A 23,052-nucleotide genomic window follows, 5' to 3' on the forward strand; every position below is an offset into this window, starting at 1 on the left:
ATACAGACCGGTACACCGGGATACAAATGACGACCGGGACACAGGGAATATAAATGACGACCGGGACACAGGGACACAACTACAACGGGGACACCGGGGGAAACAGGGGGATATAAATGACGACCGGGACAAAAAAAACTAAAAAGAAAAAAAAACTAAAAACTAATAAAAAAACTAAAAAATCTAAAAATCTAAATAAGCTAAAAAAGAAAAAAAAAGGAAAAAAATAAAGGAGAAAAACAAAACTAAAAAACGAATGTATATACAGACCGGGACACCGGGATACAAATGACGACCGGGACACAGGGAATATAAATGACGACCGGGACACAGGGACACAACTACAACGGGGACACCGGGGAAAACAGGGGGATGTAAATGACGACCGGGACACCGGGACAGGGAATGGTCGATTAGCAATCACCATCAACAAAGCTCAAGGGCAATCATTAGAATCATGAGGTATAGATCTGAATACAGATTATTTTCCCATGGACCATTATATGTTGCATGTTCAAGAGTCGGTAAACCTGACAATCTATTTATATGCAAAGACAATGGGGCAGCAAAGAATGTTGTATATTCGCAAGTTTTACGTAGTTAAAACCATATATATATATATATATATATATATATATATATATATATATATATATATATATATATATATATATATATATATATATATATATATATATATATCTATCTATATTCACAGGTGGGACATAGGGACACAACTACAATGGAGCGTAACTATTATGGCGCGTAACGACTTACGCGCGCGGGGGGGCTTGGGGGGGGCGCGAAGCGCCCCCACCAACTAGGTGTTGGGGTGGCGCGAAGCGCCACCCCAACAGCTAGTATATATATATATATATAAGTTGTCTGTGGATGTGTCTGTCAGGTGACGTGATGTTTGTGTGTTGACTGACGTCAAGAAGTTAGTTGTCGTCATTTTTGTTATGACGGTGACGTCATTAAAGATATTTAAGACATGCGTTCACGTAGAAATCTATTAATGTTTAACTTTAAAATGACTGATGAACTTACAATGGCAACAGCCGAGGAAGATGCTCAAACAGTCTATGCCAAAAAACTTGCTGCTGATAGAGAAAGTCAGAAAAGAAAGCGTGCCGAGGAATCAAAAGAACAGCAAGGAAACAGGCCTGAGGCTGATAGAGAAAGAAAGAACAGAAAGCGTGCCGAGGAACTACCAGAGCAATGCGAAAGCAGACTTGCTGCTAAAAGAGAAAGTGAAAAAAGAAGGCGTGCCGAGGAACCACAAGAACAGCAAGAAATCAGGCTTGCTGCTGATAGAGAAAGTAAGAAAAGAAAGCGTGCCAATGAATCAGAGCAACCTGAAAGTTATCGCCTGGCATTCAGGTACAGCCCAGTCGATGATTATAGCTTGAGTAGATGTGTTCAAATCGGGACTATGTCTAAAATTTGTCTCTATTGCAAAGCCTTGAAATTCAATGGTGAAACAATGGGAATGTGTTGTGCCTCAGGAAAAGTTAAACTTCCTCTATTGGCTGCACCACCAGAGCCATTGAAGACTTTCCTTACTGGAACTAAGTCAGAATCTAAGCGTTTTTTGTCACAAATCAGAAAATATAACTCATGTTTCCAAATGACGTCGTTTGGAGCCCAAATCGAAAATCCAGATCAATTTATGTCTACTTTCAAAGTAAAAGGGTAAATTTATCATAGAGCAGGGTCCCTTCTACCATTCTCAGGCGAGAATCATAAATTTTTACAATTGTACTTCATCAGTGATAGAAATTCTGAATTGAATGCACGTTGCGAAATTTCTCCCAACGTTGAAAGGACAATCGTTTCCCAATTGCAACATCTTTTCCACGAAAATAATAATTTAGTGCGTCTGTTCAAAACAGCCATCGATTTGATGCCTACTGATACGCATAAAATTGTTATTTCCGCTGACAAAACGCCTCCTGGCCAACATGTGCGTAGATACAATGCTCCAACTATCGACGAAGTGGCAATCGTTATTGTCGGTGATCAGTTTTTACCTCGAGATATTATTCTTCATAAGCGAAACGCTCAGTTCTTAAGAATTGCTGAAACTCATCGATGCTACGATGCCCTACAATATCCTATCATTTTTTGGGATGGAGCCGACGGCTATCACTTTAATATTAAATTTATGAATCCAGCCACTAACAAAGAAATGAATAAGAAATGCAGTGCAATGCATTATTATTCCTATAGACTAATGATTCGGCAGGATGAAGAAAATTATATTTTAAAATGCCGTGAATTGTTTCACCAATTTGTCGTTGATATGTATGCTAAAATTGAATCAGAACGTTTGCTATATATCCGCCTGAATCAGACCAAGCTCCGCTCTGAACAATACATTCATTTGCGAGATGCAGTTATAAATGACGGTAATACCACAAACATTGGAGGATTAACAATTTTACCTTCGTCATATGCTGGCAGTCCCCGTCATATGCATGAATATGCTCAAGATGCTATTGCGTATGTTTGTCTCCATGGTCGTCCAGATTTATTTATTACATTTACATGTAATCAATCTTGGGCCGAGATACTGCAGCTTTTACAAGGACAATCGGCGGTTCACAGGTATGACATTACGGCCCGTGTCTTCCGGCAAAAGTTGAAATCAGTGATAAACTACATAGTAAAACTTGAAGTGTTTGGGTCAGTGCGATGCTGGATGTACTCAGTGGAATGGCAAAAACGATGTTTGCCACACGCACATATACTAATCTGGCTACATAAAAAAATTACTTCGAACGAAATTGATGATGTGATTTCCGCTGAAATACCTGATAAAAATGTCGATAAGGGGTTACATGATATTATTGTAAAAAATATGATACATGGACCTTGCGGTGCACTGAACGAAAATTCACCATGCATGGCCAAAGGAAGGTGCACAAAGCAATATCCTCGACTTTTAGTATCAAACACAATTACTGGCAATGATGGTTACCCAGAATATAGAAGAAGATCTACTGAAGATGGCGGTAAAACAGCAATAATAAAGAAGCGTAACGGTACCACCATCGAAGTAGATAACCAGTGGGTTGTTCCATATTCCCCATTATTATCAAAAACATTTAATGCACACATAAACGTTGAATACTGTAACTCCGTAAAGGCAATCAAATACATATGTAAATACGTCAACAAAGGCAGTGACATGGCAGTTTTTGGCTTGCAGCCCGAAATCAAGGATTTCGACGAAATCGTACAATATCAGGCTGGAAGATACATAAGTAGTAATAAAGCTGTTTGGCGAATTCTTTCATTTCCGATACATGAACGTAGTCCAGGTGTTGTTCACTTTGCGGTACATTTACAGAATGGTCAACGTGTTTATTTCACAGAAACCAACGTGCAACAAAGAGCCCTGAATCCACCGGATACAACATTAACAGCTTTTTTTTCGCTTTGCAAAAATGATTCTTTTACAAAAACACTGCTGTATACTGAAGTGCCTTCGTATTACACGTGGAATACTAAAAATAAAGTATTTGAACGTCGAAAACAGGGTAAGTCAGTCGACGGCCAACCTACCATCTTCAAAGATACCACGATAGGAAGACTCGACACCGTTCACCCCAATCAACATGAATGCTTCTTTCTACGCCTGCTTTTGGTGAATGTACCCGGTCCGACATCCTTTGAGTATTTGAGAACTGTAAACGGTACTATACATGACACTTACCGTAGTGCATGCCAGGCTCTGAATTTATTGGAGAATGACCAACACTGGGATAACTGCATCAATGACGCGTGCGAAACGTCAACCCCAAGTCAAATTCGTGCATTGTTTGGCATCATTTTAACAACTTGCTCTCCATCAGCTCCTACAGAGTTATGGGAAAAATATAAGTCAAAAATGTCCGAAGATATACTCCATCGAAAACAGTTAGATACGTCAGATATGACTTTTGATTTTACATCAGAAATTTATAACTACACTTTAGTTATTATAGAAGATTTGTGCGTACGTATGGCAAACAAACCTCTTCAGGATTTGGGAATGCCTTCACCTAACCGTATCGCTGCTGTTTCGACATGTGTAGAATTGGATCGTGAACAAAGTTACAGTACGAGTGATCTATTGTCGTATGTAAAAAATAACATTTCCAAGTTAACGTCGGAACAAAAAGACATTTATGATACGATAATGCATTGTGTCGATAACAACGTTGCAGAAATTTTCTTTTTGGATGCGCCAGGAGGTACTGGTAAAACGTTTGTGATAAAACTGATTCTGGCATCAATTCGATCAAAAAATGATATAGCGTTGGCAATTGTGTCGTCCGGAATAGCCGCAACATTGCTGCCTGGTGGAAGAACTGCTCATTCCGCTTTGAAATTGCCTCTGAATTTGCATTCTACAGAAACTCCCACGTGCAATATTTCCAAATCATCTGGGATGGGTAAAGTATTGCAGCAATGAAAACTTATTATTTGGGATGAGTGCACAATGACACACAAAAAATCGCTCGAGGCTCTGGATCAATGCTTGAAAGATTTGAGAGGGAAGTCGAAACCCTTTGGCAGCACATTAATATTACTTGCGGGAGATTTCAGGCAAACATTACCTATAATACCTAGATCAACTCCTGCAGACAAAATGAATGCTTGCCTGAAAAATTCTAATTTATGGGCACACGTAAAAATATTAAAATTAACTACAAATATTCGTGTCCGATTGCAAAACGATGACTCTGGTCAAACATTTTCAGATCAATTGCTGGCAATTGGAAACGGAAAGCTCCCAGTAGACTCAATTTCAGGACGTATACAACTACCTGCTGATTTCTGTAATTTAGTGACATCCAAAAATGAATTGATTGAAAAAGTATTTCCGAATATTCTAAAAAATTATAAAAATAATAAATGGCTAAGTGAAAGAGCGATTCTCGCACCCAAAAATATAGACGTCCACGAAATCAACAATATTGTTTTGACCAAGATTCGAGACCAGGCAGTCCTTTACAAGTCAGTCGGCACAGTTTTGGAACCAAATGAAGCGGTTAATTATCCATCTGAATTTTTAAATTCCATAGATCTTTCAGGGTTTCTACCACACATACTACAACTAAAAATAGGCGTACCAATAATACTTTTAAGAAATATCAACCCAGCAAAGCTTTGCAATGGCACGCGACTTGCCGTAAAAAAAAAAAAACAATGGAAAACCTAATAGAGGCCACAATCTTGACAGGGCCTTTTGAGGGTGAGGCTGTTCTTATTCCTCGCATTCCCATGATTCCAACGGATCTGCTTTTTCAATTTAAAAGATTGCAATTCCCAATTCGATTAGCATTTGCAATCACCATTAACAAAGCTCAAGGTCAATCATTAGAAACATGTGGTATAGATCTTAATACTGATTGTTTTTCCCATGGACAATTGTACGTTGCATGTTCGAGGGTCGGTAAACCTGACAATCTATTTATATGCAAAGACAATTGGACAGCGAAGAATGTTGTATATTCGCAAGTTTTACGCAGTTAATTTGTATTGTATCTATCTATCTATCTATTTATATAAAAACGAGTTATGTGTATGCATGTTTGTTTGTTTGTAAAAAGAGTGTTTGCATATGACGTCATTATTATTACATACGGCTTTGTATGTGCACAGACAATGGGAAAGCCAAGAATGTTGTATATTCGCAATTTTTACGTAGTTTGAAACACATATATAAATCTATCTATATTCACAGGTGGGACACAGGGACACAACTACAATTGCGCGTAACTAATATGGCACGTAACGACTTACACGCGCGGGGGGCTTGGGGGGGCGCGAAGTGCCCCACCAACTAGGTGTTGGGGTGGCGCGAAGCGCCACCCCAATAGCTAGTATATATATATATATAAATAAGTTATCTGTGTGTCTGTCGAGTGACGTCAAGTTTGTGTGTCGACTGACGTCATGTTCGTCGACTGACGAAATTACAGACCGGGACATCGGGACACAAATGACGACCGGGACACTGGGACATAGGGAATATAAATGACGACCGGGACACTCAAAGAGAAAGTGACCGGGACACAAGGAATGTTCGATTAGCAATCACCATCAACAAAGCACCGGGACACAAATGACGACCGGGACACAGGGAATATAAATGACGACCAGGGCACTCAAAGAGAAATTACAGACCGAGACACCGAAACACAAATGACGACCGGGACACAGGGAATATAAATGACGACCGCGACACTCAAAGAGAAATTACAGGCTGGGACACCGGGACACAAATGACGACCGGGACACAGGGAAACAACAACGGGGACGCCGGGGACACAGGGAATATAAATGACGACCAGGGCACTCAAAGAGAAATTACAGACAGGGACACCGGGACACAAATGACGACCGGGACACAGGGAAACAACAACAACGGGGACGCCGGGGGCACAGGGGGATATATAAATGACGATGGGGACTCAGGGAATGTTCGATTAGCAATCACCATCAACAAAGCTCAAGGGTAATCATTAGAATAATGAGATATAGATCTGAATACAGATTTTTTTTTCCCATGGACAATTATATGTTGCATGTTCAAGAGTCGGTAAACCTGACACTCTATTTAAATGCACAGACAATGGGACAGCCAAGAATGTTGAATATTCGCAAGTTTTATGTAGTATATATATATATATATATATATATATATATATATATATATATATATATATATATATATATATATATATATATATATATATATAAATATATATATATTCACAGGTGGGACACAGGGACACAACTACAATGGCGCGTAACTAATATGGCGCGTAACGACTTACGCGCGCGGGGGGGCTTGAGGGGGCGCGAAGCGCCCCCACCAACTAGGTGTTGGGGTGGCGCGAAGCATCACCTCAACAGCTAGTATATATATATAAGAACGTTAGCTTACTCTTGAACCTAGTCATGGCGCTGGTCTAGAAGATCATTTCTTAGATGGTTGTTGCCTCTGAATTATTTGTCTTTATTGTTTTTATTGTTTGGTAAATGACGACTTACACTTATTGACGACACGACTGCCTGTCCATGGATTATTCTTTATGGTTGATTGTGTATGGCTATGCTGTTTGACCTATGTGATTGTATGGATGAGTAGGAATAAGGCCTCATTCAAGTGCTGGTCTATATTAATCACTAATGTAGGAAAACAGTCTTCCTTTTCTCCATCTGTCTTCCTTTTTTTTTTAATGTGTTTGTGCTGTTGCATTGGTGATTTCTCTTTTCATATATATATATATATATATATATATATATATATATATATATATATATATATATATATATATATATATATAAATATATATATATATATATATATATATATATATATATTCACAGGTGGGACACAGGGACACAACTACAATGGCGAGTAACTAATATGGTGCGTAATGACTTACGCGCGCGGGTTGGATTGGGGGGGGGCAAAGCGCCCCCACCAACTAGGTGTTGGTGTGGCACAAGCGGTTTCTAGTTGTTCTAGCCTACTGTCCTTAGGTAGGTGTTTCTCAAAACGCCACAGTAAAGATTCTTGGAACAAACCATTAGTAAACTCCCATCAAAGTGTAAGCAATATGCAGTACGAAATGTTTATCCAAACATGAAACGTATTTCATTGCGCAGGCAAGTTGACGGACCGTCAGAGCAACACGTCAGCAGAAATATATACATCAAAGCCATAGTTTCGGTTGCTACTTGGTTTTCCATCTGAAACATTAGTCTTTACGCGGGCGCGAAGGCGGGGTCATAAAAAATTTCAATAGAGAGTATAGAACTTTTCGCTAGAGTATAGTACCTTTACTGTGACTCCCACAACTAGATGACAGAAGATCTCTGATGTCGATATCTTGATGATTTGATTATCTTTGGAACATTCGTCTCAAAATTTTCAGGTACACAACCAGAAAAATAAACATCCCCGCATACCGTTTTAAAAACCTGGTGTAGCAAAGTGGATTGATGCTCTGCATGGCATTACGGAGCACCAAGATTCGATCCCTGCTGTAGTAAAGACAAGCTTGCTACTTGTCCCTGTAAAAAACAGCAACTGAATATTCATACCGTTTTAAACGCTTTTTGCTTTTAAGATTCCACAAATGCTTTCGAAAAGCAACAGTCAAGAGAAGCAAGAAAACACTACTATGGAGCAACAAGGAAGGACAGCAGTGTTTCAGAAAGTGGATACGGAGGCAGTGGTGGATACGGAGGGTAAATTAAATTTTATCACGTTTTCTTGGTATGCATTATGTAGGAGTAAAAATCATCCCTTCACCCTTTTTTCGTATCCCTCCGCTGGCTTGGGCCTTCGACCCTTGCAAACTCATCCTTTCATCGCTTTCTTTCGCTTGCCACAGTGAGCAGACTGGGTTCTCAGCCCTTGTACGCCTGTTTTCATGAAATTATGTATTTTTTTTAGTTTCGTTTTTTTATTTATTATAATTTATATTTTCAACTGTATAAATAAAAAAAGTTTATATTTTATATTTTTATAGTTTATATTTTATTATAGTTATTATGAATCCAAACCACTGAAGCTAAAGGCATGGAAAAAATGTTAAAAAGTAATTATTAAGTGAAATGTACCCAATATTCCAGACGTTTTCACTTCTTTTTATTTTCTCCAAGTTTCGTGTAAACTTAAAAGTGAAAAGACGAATCATTACGCATACCTCCTCTCCCATTGACCCATACAAATCTTCCTTTCTCTTTAATTTTGATGTTTTAGCGATTTTCATTATTTAATTTCTTGTATTTACCCTATAATTCGTATTTTCTGATATTTTTCATCTATGGTATTTTTTCGCGTAACATGCGAAATGGTTACTAATTGTGCAACGAAAAAAAATGTCCAAGTTTTGCGTATGAAAGCTATAGAAAAAAATTAAAACTATAGAAAAAATATCCTACTCAGTTTGGCGGATTTTTAATAGTCATGAATGCCATTATTTTTCCATTTCTTGTTTCAAAATTTGGTAAAACTTAAACTGAGCAGTATTTCTCCTTTCACGATAAAATCGACTTCAAGTCTCCTCCAAGGCCCAAAGTAAAAATGAAACGATGCTTTGAGTATTTAATTGAACTGAAAATTGCTATATAGTTAAATTTCATATTAGGTTTTCTTATTCCTTATCTTAGTTCTACTTTTATTTTGAAGACTTATTGTTTTCGCTACTTTTATCTTCTTCGTTTATTTTTCCTTGGAAAGTTCGAATTCCGTAGGTCTACGCGACAAAAACCTAAGAACAATTAAAAGAAATTACGAGAAATTAAAAGGAAATCAATTTAGGGGAAGAACTATTGTTGATATGTTTGAGATTGATTATTGTTACGATATATTTATATTTTTTGGTAGTCTATCCCCCTTCCACCTAAGATAAAAATCCTGATTGTTCGCCTAATTGCGTAACTTGCAAAATGGTTACTTTTTTGCGACAAAAAAATATTAAAATTAGCATCCGAAAGCTTTAAAATAAACTTCTTTAACAATATTGGACCATTTTGAGGAATTTAGCTTTTAGTTTTGAGAAACAAGGATATATATGGTCAAAATGAGCCTATTATCTTTAGTAACGTTAGATCATTTTGAGGTACTTAGCTTTTAGTTTTGAGAAACAAATATGTATATGGTCAAAATCCATCTGATATCGTTAGCCATGTTGGATCATTTTGAGGAACTTAATAGAAATTGGTCCATAATGCAAACTGGGGCACCAATGCCTGGGGCAGTAAACACAGGTGAAGGAGGAAGAAGGTCCCTCATGTGTACACTCAAAGGGGCCAGCCGGCGTGTGCACACGTCACGTGAGTTACAAACCTTCTCCCAAGAATGGGTTAAAGTGTAAGGTGACGCAGAACACTATCGTGAGAGAATCCTCTATGGGAGGACCAATGCGTCAGGGCACAAGATCCAGATCTATGGGCACTGGCCTCTGCCAAAAGATGCCTTGACCTTTTCGGAGTACCTGCAAGACTGGGATCTTTTGGTCAACTCTATTCCCGCTTTAGGAGTGGCGCCCCACGAGGGAATCATAACCTAGTAAACGACACAGCATTCGCGCAGGATTTTGATTAATGGATATTTTTTCTGGGTTAGATCTGTTTTAGTGGGCGTTCACGGTCACCTTGTATTTTTGACAAACTCGAGAATTTGATCATTCTCTTCGAGTGAGACGATTCCAAAAATTACCAATATCTATAATAACTTCAGTAACCATTCGTATTTCAGACCAATTAAGCCATAAAACATGTTTAGTCATTGTGGGTTCAGTTCAGTGTAACTTCAGTTGTTTCCTTGCATCATACCTTTCTTGCAATATTTACCATTGAAACAGCTTCAGCTTCCCATATTACTTCAGCACGGTTTCTGTTTGATGCTAGTCTGACTTATAACTCATGGCATAAAAACTATCTTTTTTACTGACTACTAATATTCTCAATAGCCTTAAGACGTGTTGGGTTATCATTTAAGATGTGTATATCTATTACATACAAGCGAATACTAAGGAAATGACAATCCTTTATGAGCTGACAATTTTAATAGTTAATTTTTTAACACTTCCTATTCTTATACTTGGCCTATCCCCCACCCATAATGCCAGCTAGTAAATCGGAATTACTAGGCATCAATTTAAAACCAGATAAAGGTATTGACAATGTCTCGTAACTCACTATTTGCACATTCTCCCTCTTTAAGCTCCTTAAAAAGCTCAAATGTCCTTATCCACAGTACTTTAAAGTTGTCTTCTTATTTATAAGCCCAATTCTAAAATATTCCTATCCTATTCGGTTTTCTGGTACTTCCAAGGAATTATCAGACAAACTAAAGGCAGTCCAAATATTATGCCTGAGAATTGTCTTTAATGGCGGCAAAATCTCTTATGTCTCCTTCTCTGTAGGACGGATGTGGCCACCTTCGAAGATAGGACAAAAAGAAATTACCACACGTTTCGTCAACATTAAACTCCATACCTCCTGGACAAATTAACTGGTTATTGATCATTCTTCCCATTTAGACCTTGCCTACCTTACCCTCCTACATCAAAAATCAAAATTTAACCCAATAAGGGTATCCAAATAAGGATCTAGAAAAACAATCCCCTACAAAAGTCAATTTTCAAATAACTCAGTCATCCCCTGCCTTTACAATCTATTATATTTCGTGTATTTGGACTTCACCTTGTATTGTCTATATTTTACTGTATTCTTTAATTTTTAAGCTAATAATTTTGTGTAATCTCAATTTTTTAGTTTTATCGTTGTTCTTCTTTTATATTTGACCTAAGAATTGGATTCAGTTCTGTTAGAGTTTATGATAGATATTTTGAAATAAATGTTAGGATACCTTATTTCCATCTGTACTTTCTAATTTAATCAGTCTCCAGGCTGTCTGCTCTATTCTAAACATTTTTCCTAGAAGGCTGTAGCAAATTCTCTGAGGTGATGATTGATTATTTTCTTATTTAACTATATGCATCATGGTATATACAACATTCCTCTCTCCAATTTTCAAGGGGTGAATGAACCCTCTGTGTAACAGATAACTTCGTTATTTTGGTGATTACTTCAGTGAAACGATCAGAAATTACCGTAAAAGTGACTGGGCCTACCACCACTTCAAATTCATCAATGCGTGTTCTTCCTTTGCGGTCAACTGAGAATGAGACCTATCTTAAACAGTGTGACAAACGTTGCCAGTCAATAATTTCAAGTACATTATTTACTATTTTTGCACCTCCAAACTTTTCAATTGTTTTGTCGTATAAAACAAAAGAAACAAAATATATGAACGTATTATTCCCGGAAAATTGTGACAAAAATAATCTTTTTAATCATAAAGTGCTAGAGCATTGAGAAAATAGTTCGGAGGGGTAGCGCAGTAGCTCCCCTCACACATAGGATAGTTTCTGTTTCTTTTAAAGATTTAATTTGGATCTTTGCTTTCATTAAAAAAAAGTGTTTATTATTTAATTTGTTTATTTATAATATTATTGTAAAGGTTATCCTAAACACAATGGGGCCATCTTCTCAATCCTTTGCTGTTCTTTGTATCTTCGTAACAGTTTAACTTTTGTACAACAAGGATTCAAGTGCAACTAGGGTCCTTTAAGTGCATTTGCTCTAAATATAATTTATTTTTCTAATACGAGGGAGGCTGTCACAGCTATCAAATCTCCCCTCTTGTTGTTTAGATTAAACTTTTTATCCTAACCACTAGACATCCTAAGTCTAATATTTCCTATTAAAATTAACATTTCTACAATATAAGGGAAGATGTCACCGTACTTCATGTCTAGTCTAAATATATTCCTTCAAATGAAGGAAATTACCTTGGACTTTAGTTCCTCCTATGCCTCCAGAGGCAACCAGGGAATCCACAAAAAGCCTCCAGTCATCTCGGAGATGTGCTGCAGCTAGTATATTTTCCCATTCGGGCTGTAAAGATGTATGTATATTTGACAAACCTCTTCTGTATGAACGTCTTTTGGTATTTTTAGGGTGGCCACGTCTTCTCGATCCTTCTGGTTGCCAGAAGAGGATAGAGTTTTGTCAAGTGATTACTGCCCATCCTGATGACATGTCCAACGTAACGCCACCTACGTTGATGGATAGCGTTTGTTATCAAAGGTAGCTAAACCTGTTGGCTGATGGTTTCATATATTATCCTCTGGGGCCAGTTTACAATTAGAATTGTTCTGCGGCAATTGTTTTTGAATGATTGTATTTTTTTTCTATTGTTGCTGATTAAGGTACCAGGTCTCAGATCCATAGAGCAGCATTGACAAAATATTACTTTGGAACAGTCTTAGCTTTAGCCTCAAAGAGTAGTTTTGAAATTTCCAAAACTCGTCTGAGACGGTTAAACGCCCGTCGCGCTTGTCCCAACCTAAATTGGACTTCTCTTGCGTTTGAGCCAGTGTTTTTTGATTGTACTGCCGAGGTACTGAACTCAACCATCTGCTCTATTCGGTCATTTCCTCACCTAATATCAAGATGAGATCCACTGGTAGGCATTCTTTTTTCTGTGTTTATTTTTAATCCAAATCGCTCTGCTGCATCTTTAACACTATTTAAAAAGGTCTGCGGTATCAGTTTGTAAGTTTCAAGAAGGCTTATGTCGTCATCAAAATCAAGATCTCCAAGCATGGCCCGCTCACCAGTATCAATCCATATCCCTCGCATTTACTTAAGATGTAGTAAACAAAAAGGATGAACAGTGGGGGGAGAATACACGTCCTTTTTTCACTCCCGTCATGTATTCCCTTGTTCATTTTGTACACAACATTCTGTATCTTTGTAGAAAGCAATGATAAGTTTATTATTTTTTCCGGTATTCCGTAATATGAGAGTATTTTTGAGAGCGTTGCTCTATATACTGAGTCAAAAGCTTTCTCAAAATCAATGAAAACAAGGTATAATTTCCTTCTCCTCTTATTGGTGTCTTCCAGCAGCATCTTTGAGGACAAATACGAGGTAATTACAGGAGTTGTTTGGACAGAAGCCGTGTTGCTGTTCATTTATTTGTCTGCCAAGATATGCTTTCATTCTTTTGAGGATTATGGGAGCAAACAACTTTCCTGGGATTTAAAGGAGGCAGATACCACGCCAGTTTTCACACTTCGTGGTATCTCCTTTTTTGAAAAGTTTGCTTCTAGTCCAATCTTTAGGCAATATTTCCGACTCCCACATTGTCTTGAAGAATTTGGTGCATAAATTCATGCAAGGAATGACAGTCATCTTAGTTATTTATGCTGTGATTCTGTCTTCGCCTGGGCATCGTCCATTTTTCAGCTGTTTTGCCGCCGTACAAATCTCTGTGGCATTCGGGGAATCTATGTTGATTTGAAGGTGGTATGTCAGGGATAGTTTGTGGTTCGTTAGTTGGTGTGCTTGGTTCGGGTGGTTTAGAAGCGTTAGGTGTTAGGAGGGCGTTAGAAAATGGTCTGCCCACACTTTGCACACATCTTCAGGATCTGTTGCAAGATACCGATTCAAGACTCGTACAGGACCTTCTATTATCTGATTTTTCCCGACGATTTCGTTGGTCAGACGGTACAAAGTTTCCGAGTCCCCTCTTATCGCAGCTTCTTGAGCTTCACTTTCTTCTCATGGTGGTTACAGTTGTCCTTCCTAGCACTTTTTTTACCATCTTGTCATGATATTGGTATGTCAGGGTGTTGAAAACCTGATTCTTAGCAGTGCCATTAGGAAGAAAAAAGTTTAGTTTTTCAATATAGTTCCACGTTTCATCCAGCAGCCATTGGTCTTTTGGTCTTTTCGTAAAACCACGGACTAAATTAGCAGCTTCATGAAATTTTCCTCGGTTTTTTCTCCATATACATTCTTCGTCTATTTCTTTAAGGGATTTTAGAACTACAAATCTGTTACGCAGCTCTGTGATGAATTCTTTTTTGATGTCCGTATATGATAGTTTGTCCGAGTCAAATTGCGCTTTTGGCGAAGACATCTTCTTTTTCAGGACTGACAACTTGATTCTGATTGTTGCTATTTTAAGTGAATGACCAGAGCTAATGTTTTCCACTCTGAATGAGCGGGTATCATAAAGACTTGTTCGCTATTATCTGCTTATATGTGTATAGTCAATCTGTTTATTGTCATTCTGTCTGGGGACGTCCATGTCTATTCTTCGATATCTTTATGCTTGAAAAATGTGGCACCGATAATAAGGTCATTTGATAGTGCAGAGTCTATCAGGCAGTCTCCATTTTCATTTTTAATGCCTATACCTTCATTTCTCATGACTTCAGGGCAACGGGTTTGGTCGTTTCCAACCTTGGCGTTAAAATCATCTGCCAAACATCTGATATCATGCAATGGTGCTTCCTTAATTGTGGCATTTAAGTCATTGTAGAATTCTTACTTTATTTCATCTCCTGCATCATTCGTCGTTGCATAAAAAGCAAATAGTGTCATCTTTGCATGGCCTCCAATTAGCCTTATAGATATTTATCTGGGGTAGATAGGTTACCAAATTAAAACGATGTATTTGGACATTTTTCCTGAAGGAATAATGGCTACCCTGTGTTCTCGTTTCTTTTCAGGCCCACTGTACATTATCCTGGACCCTCCAAATAGTTTCTGTTTACCACTTCCAAGCCATTGAACCTATGACAAAGCAAGGACGTCGATATTGTTTCGTGTCTTCTTTTTTTCCGATTTTCCCAAATCAAGGGAATATAGAGGCTTGATTTCCCTCAATATCTATTTGAAGTACATCTTCTGAAAGAATTTAAAATCAGGACCATTTTTTTCTGTAATAAATTTTAATGTTCAGTTTCTATACATAAATATCAAAATTCTGTAGCTAATTTCTATTATTATTTCGTTCGTATTCATTGGGCTGTACTCGATTTAAATTTGTTTTCCGGTGTGATTTCTATTTTTTAGGATTGGCTTATTGTGTGAGTTACGAAAACTCAGTTTTTATTTTTCAGATACGGTCAAAGCTCAGTCAACCATTCAGCAGTATCTCTGTTAGGCTTTCTTCTGTTGCTAAACTTAATTCAGGTAGGCTGTTTTTTATATGATTTTTCGTCTTTTCAGCTACGACTGCAACTCTGCTTTGGGGCTCTTTGGATTGCTTGGACTGCTATCTGTCCTACGGGTAAGGTTTTTTGAATTTCGCATTCTACTCCTAACTGTTCCTTTGCACTGAATTCTTGTATGTCGATTAGACCTAATTGATTTTTATAAGCCAATTGTTTCTTCTGTACATTTGAAAGGAATGAATTCGAAAGAAAGAAAGCAAGAGTGAAAGCAAGAAAGAAAACAAGAAAGAAAACAAAAAAAGAAAGAAGGAATTTTAAAGAAAGTAAGAAAGAATTTAAAGGAAAGAAAACATTGGCAAAAATAAGCTCTACTTAAACAAAATAAACTAAATGAATTGTCACAAATGTTACATTGAAGTGGGTAAACAAAATGCAGTGTGAACTTACTTGGAAGCCAGCCAATGAGCTATTTTAAGATCAGTTAAAACCTTTTCATACAATCGACAAATAAAAATCGTTAAAAGCAGTGATATATCATCATTTTTAATGGAACACTTGTAAATATTGAAAAAGTGGACCCACCGCCCATTCTCAGCGTCGTTCTTACTAAGTCTTCGCTTTTAATAAATTTTGAATAAGGATTTAAAATTAAACTGTTGAAAATACCGATTAATTGAAAATCCCAACATAAGTTATCCCAGCTAAGCATATATAATCCGTCAGCATCATTAATTAATTGAGGGGATCTGTTGATTTTCCGAGACTATAGTGCTGAAATTAATATTTCTTTATTATCTTAACTTAAACGAGTATATGTTTTGCTTAGTTTAATTTAGAGGTTTCTGTAAAGAAGAATTTTTTTCATTATAAATGTCTCTCTGGATAATTTGTGTGTATTTTTAGTTTCTTATAGGAATAATTTTTTTAGACGCTTGCATTTTGTAAGCCTTTTGGAATCAAAAGGTTAATTGAATAATGAACAAAAAATTTTGTCACTTAAATCAATTTTTGAAATATATAAAATTTTCTCCCAAATTAAGGTTAGCAATTGGCTCTACAGCTTGAGCCACTTTCGAAGTGACCATAAGGCGTCTTAAAGTGGTTGTATTTTTATTGTTTAATAAAAGATTTTCCGAATTTGACCTGATTTCTGCTCAAAATAAAATGAGGTACATCGCTAACTCCAATAGTTTTTTGAACATTTAAAATTTTCATTCTTGTTCAATTTTATATAAACCAAAAGGTTTGCTTGCCAGTCAAACCCCTTCACCAAGAAAAACTTGGAAATTATAGATGAAATTCCCTTCGAACGTAGATGTCTCTCTTACCCTCTTTCTCTTAATATAGCCTATTAATATTACTCTGTGTAATTTTAACTTCAGAACATTTTGAACCAACTAACGCAGGCGACAACAGGAAGAAGAAGACGGACAATAGAAATTTCAAGACTTTCTCTCCTGAACGAAATGATGGGAGGAATGGCTGAAGATATCACTGATGTAATGTCCAAAGATTTGCCAGTTATCATAATACCTCTGGTGGTAAGTTGACTTCTTTTGTCGAGCCATGACATATTTTGGATGAAAATAAACAAGTCAAAAGCTCTCTCTCTCTCTCTCTCTCTCTCTCTCTCTCTCTCTTCTTCTCTTTCTCTCTCTCTTCCTCTCTTTCTCTCTCTCTCTCTTCTCTCTCTCTCTCTCTCTTCCTTCTCTCTCTCTCTCTCTCTCCTCTCTCTCTCTCTCTCTCTTCTCTCTCTCTCTCTCTCTCTCTCTCTCTCTCTCCTCTCTCTCTCTCTCTCTCTCTCTCTCTCTCTCTCTCTCTCTCTCTCTCTCTCTCTCTCTCTCTCTCTCTCTCTCTCTCTCTCTCTCTCTCTCTCTCTCTCTCTCTCTCTCTCTCTCTCTCTCTCTCTCTCTCTCTCTCTCATCTCTCTCTCCTCTTCTCTCTCTCTTCTCTCTCCTCTCTTTCCTTCTCTCTCTCCCTCTCTCTCTCTCTCTTTCTTTGTCTCTCTCGCTCCTTTTTCTCTCTCTCTCTCCTTGCTTCTATATATCTTTGCCTCTCTTTATTTCTCTATCTGTTTAAAGACATAATACTTCTTCATATTGATGTAATATACCTTTTCATAGGCACAATTTGCAGAAATGAGTGACTACGACCATCCATCTGAATGTGCCTTACGCGCAACATGTTTGGCTAATCGTCACATAGTTGGTACATATGGTGGAGTTGGAAGAGCAGTTGCTAACATGGTTACGTGAGTTCAATAATTAAATTATACACTTTGAGACCCTTGATGAATTAAATGTTTTCATGAAGTATATAATCCGACAGCGTAAACCAATGATCCTTGAAGATTGAGAGACAACTTATTTGAACGGAAATAAAAAAATTCTAGTGCCATTTTAAATGATCAAAAAGAATGTGACACGGGAAACTGGCATTTTCTGCCACTTTATGATACAAAACAACAACCTTATTCCAAACCTAGTTGCTATCGATTGAAAATTCTGAGATAGCCAATGATTTTAAAAGAATCCAAAAAACTATTTATTTAGCATTGCAATTGCAGAGGAAGTAATTCCGCACGGTGGCATATTCGTTACTGAAAAGTCATGGAGCCGATTCAAGATAAATTATATATGGGACATTATCTTAATGTTTAATTTAACTAGGTTGATGCACTGGATGTTTGACTTATTAAATTATGTTTGATGATGTATAATTGCGCATTAGCTATTATGGAGAAATTCTGAAATTCTGAAACATTTGTAATATAATTTGTATTCAGCGAAACTTTAGAGTTTTAGACTTTACAGTGAGAGAAGGAGGCAGAACGCAAAACTCTTTTTTGTAGGGATTTTGTTCCTTTCAAGCTTGGTTTATATATTTAATTTAAGTTTCACTCGTTTTAAGATTTATTTATTCATTTATATTAGTACCTTTTGTGGTCGTTTTGATTTTGAGCTATTGTACGTTTCTATTTCTTCCGATATTAAGTTTAATATGGTTTAATAAGTTTAAAAAAAAAAAAATTCGGAAAGTTCTTTTAATTAATTTCTCTTCGTTCTTGATTGCCAAAATTTCAAGTTTTTAAAAATTTTCTATTTTAAATCAATTAACAGTCTTGGCAAGAACTAATAAAATTAAACTGAATATTTGATAGATAATAATATTAATTACTGAAAGCTCACCAGCTCAATATTTTGTTCCACTCAGGACCAGATTTAAAGCTTTGACGCTTCTAGGCTTAAGCAGTTTTGTCGCTCTGTTTTTCGGAGAAATACCCAATACTCCGGGAATAGTGAAAGCCGCAGTGCCTAGTGGGTCTATTGGTAAATCCTGATCTGGATTCACTGCAATTTTCATTTTATTTTTAATGTTGTGATAAGTACAAAAGAAAATATTTGTAATGTAATTCGTTTTAGTAAAACGGCAAATCCGCAGTAGGTCTTATGCTTTTACCGTAAGGGAAACGGGCAGTAGCCTAACTCTTGTTTGTCGTGAAAAATATAGGTGTGCTGAGCAGCTTTGGAAAGAGCTAATAAAATTAAACTGGATTCTCATGATTTTGGAAATGAAATATCGTTAATGAGTTTCTTGAGTGGGTGTGGGCGGAAGGGTAGGGCCATGGAGGAACGGCCGGGGGTCAGCTCCTATGTTTCTTGGAATAAAATATGGCTAATAAGTTTTTTTTTCGTTTTTTGGTTGTTGTTTTTTGGGGGGGAGGGTTGGAACATGGAGGCACGGCCAGGAGTCAGCTCCTATGATGTATCATTGATAATTTTCTTCGGGGGAGGGAGAGTCATCGGGTCTTGGAGGTCAAGGGGTCAGCTCCCATAAGTTTGGAATAACATGTTGTTAATAAGCTGTTTTGTTTTCTGTTTTTTTTTTGGGGGGGGGAGGTCAAGTCATAGACGGCCAGGGGGGATTTTCCATAGTTTTTGGACTAAAATGTTGTTAATAAGTGCTTTTTTGGGGGGGGGGCGCTGCAGAGAAGGCAAGGGGTCAGCTCCTTTAAGTTTTGGAATAAAATATCGTTAAAAAGTCTTTTGAGTGGGGTGGAGGTTAGGCTAGTCAGATCTTTGAATTATTTTCAAAACCCTCATACAAGAACCTTATATGCAGCTTAGGTATAACATATAACACTTGCCTCCGGGCTCTGAGGGTTGTTTTGACCGTGGAGTTTTTTTGTCTAATCTTTTGACTTATTTTAACAAAATGACTATCTTTAAAATTCGAGCGGACGGATTTTGGGTAAGGAGAGAAGAGTGGATAGTGGTCCTCCGGTCCCTCTTGACTCTTAAAAAGGGCATTAGAACTTTCAATTTCCATTATAATGAGCCCCCTCTGAAGTTTATACGATCATTCCTCCCATAAAAATTCCTTTCATTATATGCCCCTGGGACTTAATTTACAACACTTGACCGTGAGGGGGGTATATACCCTCTTTTCGCTTTTAACTCTTCAAATAGTAACTAGAACTTCCAATTTCTAATCAAGTGAGAAACTTCTGAAGTTTATATGACCACCCCTTACATAAAAACCTTATATACCCCCGGTGTATAGCTTACAATATTTGCCCCCAGGCTCTTATGTGTTGTGTCAACCTCGAAGTTTCTGTTATTTTATCTTTAAACTATTTTGAACAAAGTGGCTATCCCAAAATTTTGATTGGATGCATTTGGGGAAAAAAGGGCCTTGGTGGGGGGACTAGTTACCCTCTGATCGCTTTTGACTCTTAAAAAGGGCACTAGAAATTTCGACCTACAATCAAATGAGCCCCCTCCGAAGTTTGTACTACCATCCCTTCCATAAAAGCCCTATATGCTCCGGGGGCATAGTTTACAACACATCCCCCTAGGTTCTGGGGGTCTGTGTTATCCCTTGAGTTTTTTGTTATATGATTTTTTGTTTATTTTGAACAAAATGCCTATGTAAAAAATTATATCGGACTTATTTAGGGAAATGGGGAGGGACTAGTGTCCATCCAATCACTTTTGATTCTGAAAAAGGGAACTAGAACTTTGAATTTTTTGTCATCTGAGTCTTCTCCAAAGTTTTTACGACCACCTCTTCCATAATAAACCTTATATGCCCCCAGGCCACAACTTACAACCCTTAATTCCCTGTGCCCTAAGGGGAGGGGGGTATGTTTACCCCAAAGTTTTTGATATCTGATCGTCGGACTGTTTAAAAAAAAATGGCTATTTCAAGCAAAAGATGCCCTCCGATCACTTTTGACTCTTAAAAAGTAACTTGAACATTTAATTCGCAATCAAATAAGCAAAATCTGAATTTTATAGAACCAACCCTTGCATAAAAAACCTATATACCCCCGAGGCATTGCTTAAAATACTTACCACTGGGCTCTGGGGGGTGTGTCGACTCCGCAGTTTTTGTTATTTGATGTTTGAATTATTTTCAAAAGAATGGCTATCTCAAAATCTTTATCGGATGGGTTTGGAGAAAAAGGGCATGTGGGGGGACTAGTTGGCCTCCGATCTCTTTTAACTCGTAAAAAATTAGCTAAAATATTTGATTTCCAATCAAATGAACCCCCTCCGAATTTTATGCGAGCAGTCCTTCCATAACAACTATATGTGCTGCCAGGGCAAAACTTATAACGCCTGCTCCAGAGCCCTGGGGGTTTTGTTGACCCCGGAGTTTTTTTTTTGCCTGACCTTTGAACAGCTTTTTAAATTTATCAGATGCATTTGGGAGAACAAGCTGTGGGGGCTATTTGCCCTCCGATCACTTTTGACTCTTAAAAAGGGCACTATAACTTCTGATTTTCAATCGAATGAGTCCATCCGAATTTATACGACCATTCTTTCCACATGAAGTGCCTCTGGGAAAAATAAAATAAAATATTGGAATTTTATGGCCTCAGAGCTGGTGGGAGAAGGCTAGTTGCCATCGGAACGCTTTTGACTCTTAAATAGGAAACTAAAACTTTCAATTTCTAATCATTTGAGTCCTCTCCCAAGTGTATACGACTACCTCTCCCATAAGAACCATTTATGCCTCTGGGACATAAGTTACATCCCTTTCCCAGGGTTTCGGAAGGGAGTTATATTGATCCCAAGGTTTTTGCCGTCTGATCGTTGGACTGTTGCAAAGAAAATGGCTATCTCATAATTTACATCGGATCCATTTGAGTAAAAGAGGGTTGGGAGTGGGGGTATATGCCCGTCAATCATCCTTGATAACTCTCAAAAGGTAACTAGGACTTTCAATTTTTAATAAAATAAGCAACCTCTGATGTTTATACGATCACTCTTTACATAAAACCTTATCTGCCAGAGGGCATAAATTACAACACTTCCCCTTGGGCTCTGGGGGTTTATGTCTACCCCTGAGTTTTGTTTATTTGATCTTTAAACTATTTTGAAAAAATGCTTATCTAGAAATTTTGATCGATTTGAAGAAAAAAGGGTCTTTGGGGTGGGGGGGGTCTAGTTGTCGTCCGATCACTTTTGACTCTTAAAAAGGGCACTAGAAATCCTGGTTTACAATGGAATGAGCTACTTTTGAAGTTTATACGATCACCCCTTCCATAAAAACTTATATACCCCCAGGGAATAATTTTAAGCACTTTTCCCCAGGCTCTGGGGGAGGGACTGTGCTATCCCTGGAGTTTTCGTTATATAATATTTAGTCTTTTTTCAATAAAATGGCTATACAAAAATTTGATCGGGCGCATTTGGGGAAAAGAGAGTTGTGGGGGAGTGCTAGTTGCGATTGGATCACTTTTTACACTTAATAAGAGAATTAGAACTTTCAATTTCTTATCAATTGAGTCCCCTCTGAAATTCATACGATCACTTCTTCTGTAAAAACCTTATATGCCCCAGGGCACAAATTATAACCTTTCACCTGGGCTCTGAGGATTGGGGGGCATGTTGACACCGAAGTTTTTGTTGTCTGATCGTTGGACTATTTCAAACAAACTGGCATTCTTCAAATTTGATCATATGCATTTGGGGAAAAGAGTATGTGTGGGGTGGGGGGGGGGGTTGTGGACGTCTCCAATTTATTTTTACTCATAAGAAGGTAAATAGAATTTTCAATTTCCAATCAAATGAGCCGCTTTTTAAGTTTATACGACTGCCCCTTACATAAAAACCCCATATGCCCTGGGGCATAACTTTAACACACTTGTCCCTAGCTCTGGGAGATTGTGTTGACCCTGAAGTTTTGTTATTCGATTTTTGAACTATTTTCAACAAAATTTTCATTGGATGGATTTGGGGGAAAAGGGTGTGGGGGCTGGTTGCCCTCCAATCTCTCTTTAGTGTTGAAAAGTGAGCTAGAACTTTCACTTTCCAATCAAATGAGCCCTCTCTGAAGCTTGTACGAGCATCCCTTCTATAGGAATCGTACAGGCCCCACAGGCATAAATCAAAACACTTGCCCCCGAGCTCTGGAGGTTTGTGTTGACCCTGAATTTGTTGTTATTCGATGTTTGAACTATTTCGAACAAAATGGTTGTCTTAAGATT

General features: G+C 37.6%; 1 protein-coding gene across 2 annotated transcripts in view; it reads left to right on the top strand.

The window, feature by feature from the left end:
• Positions 1-23,052, top strand: part of LOC136030076 (uncharacterized) — a 44,248-nt gene that overhangs the window by 18,464 nt on the left and 2,732 nt on the right. The window contains exons 3-6 of one of the 2 annotated variants that reach the window (XM_065708722.1): positions 8,136-8,256; positions 15,501-15,573; positions 16,937-17,095; positions 17,678-17,805. In XM_065708722.1, the coding sequence (XP_065564794.1) occupies positions 8,136-8,256; positions 15,501-15,573; positions 16,937-17,095; positions 17,678-17,805 (481 nt within the window). Of the gene's footprint in view, positions 1-8,135; positions 8,257-15,500; positions 15,574-15,609; positions 15,671-16,936; positions 17,096-17,677; positions 17,806-23,052 lie in introns of both variants that reach the window. The other variant, XM_065708723.1, reaches the window with a different exon arrangement.

Source organism: Artemia franciscana, chromosome 8 (assembly GCF_032884065.1).
Source record: "Artemia franciscana chromosome 8, ASM3288406v1, whole genome shotgun sequence".
NCBI lineage: Eukaryota > Metazoa > Arthropoda > Branchiopoda > Anostraca > Artemiidae > Artemia > Artemia franciscana.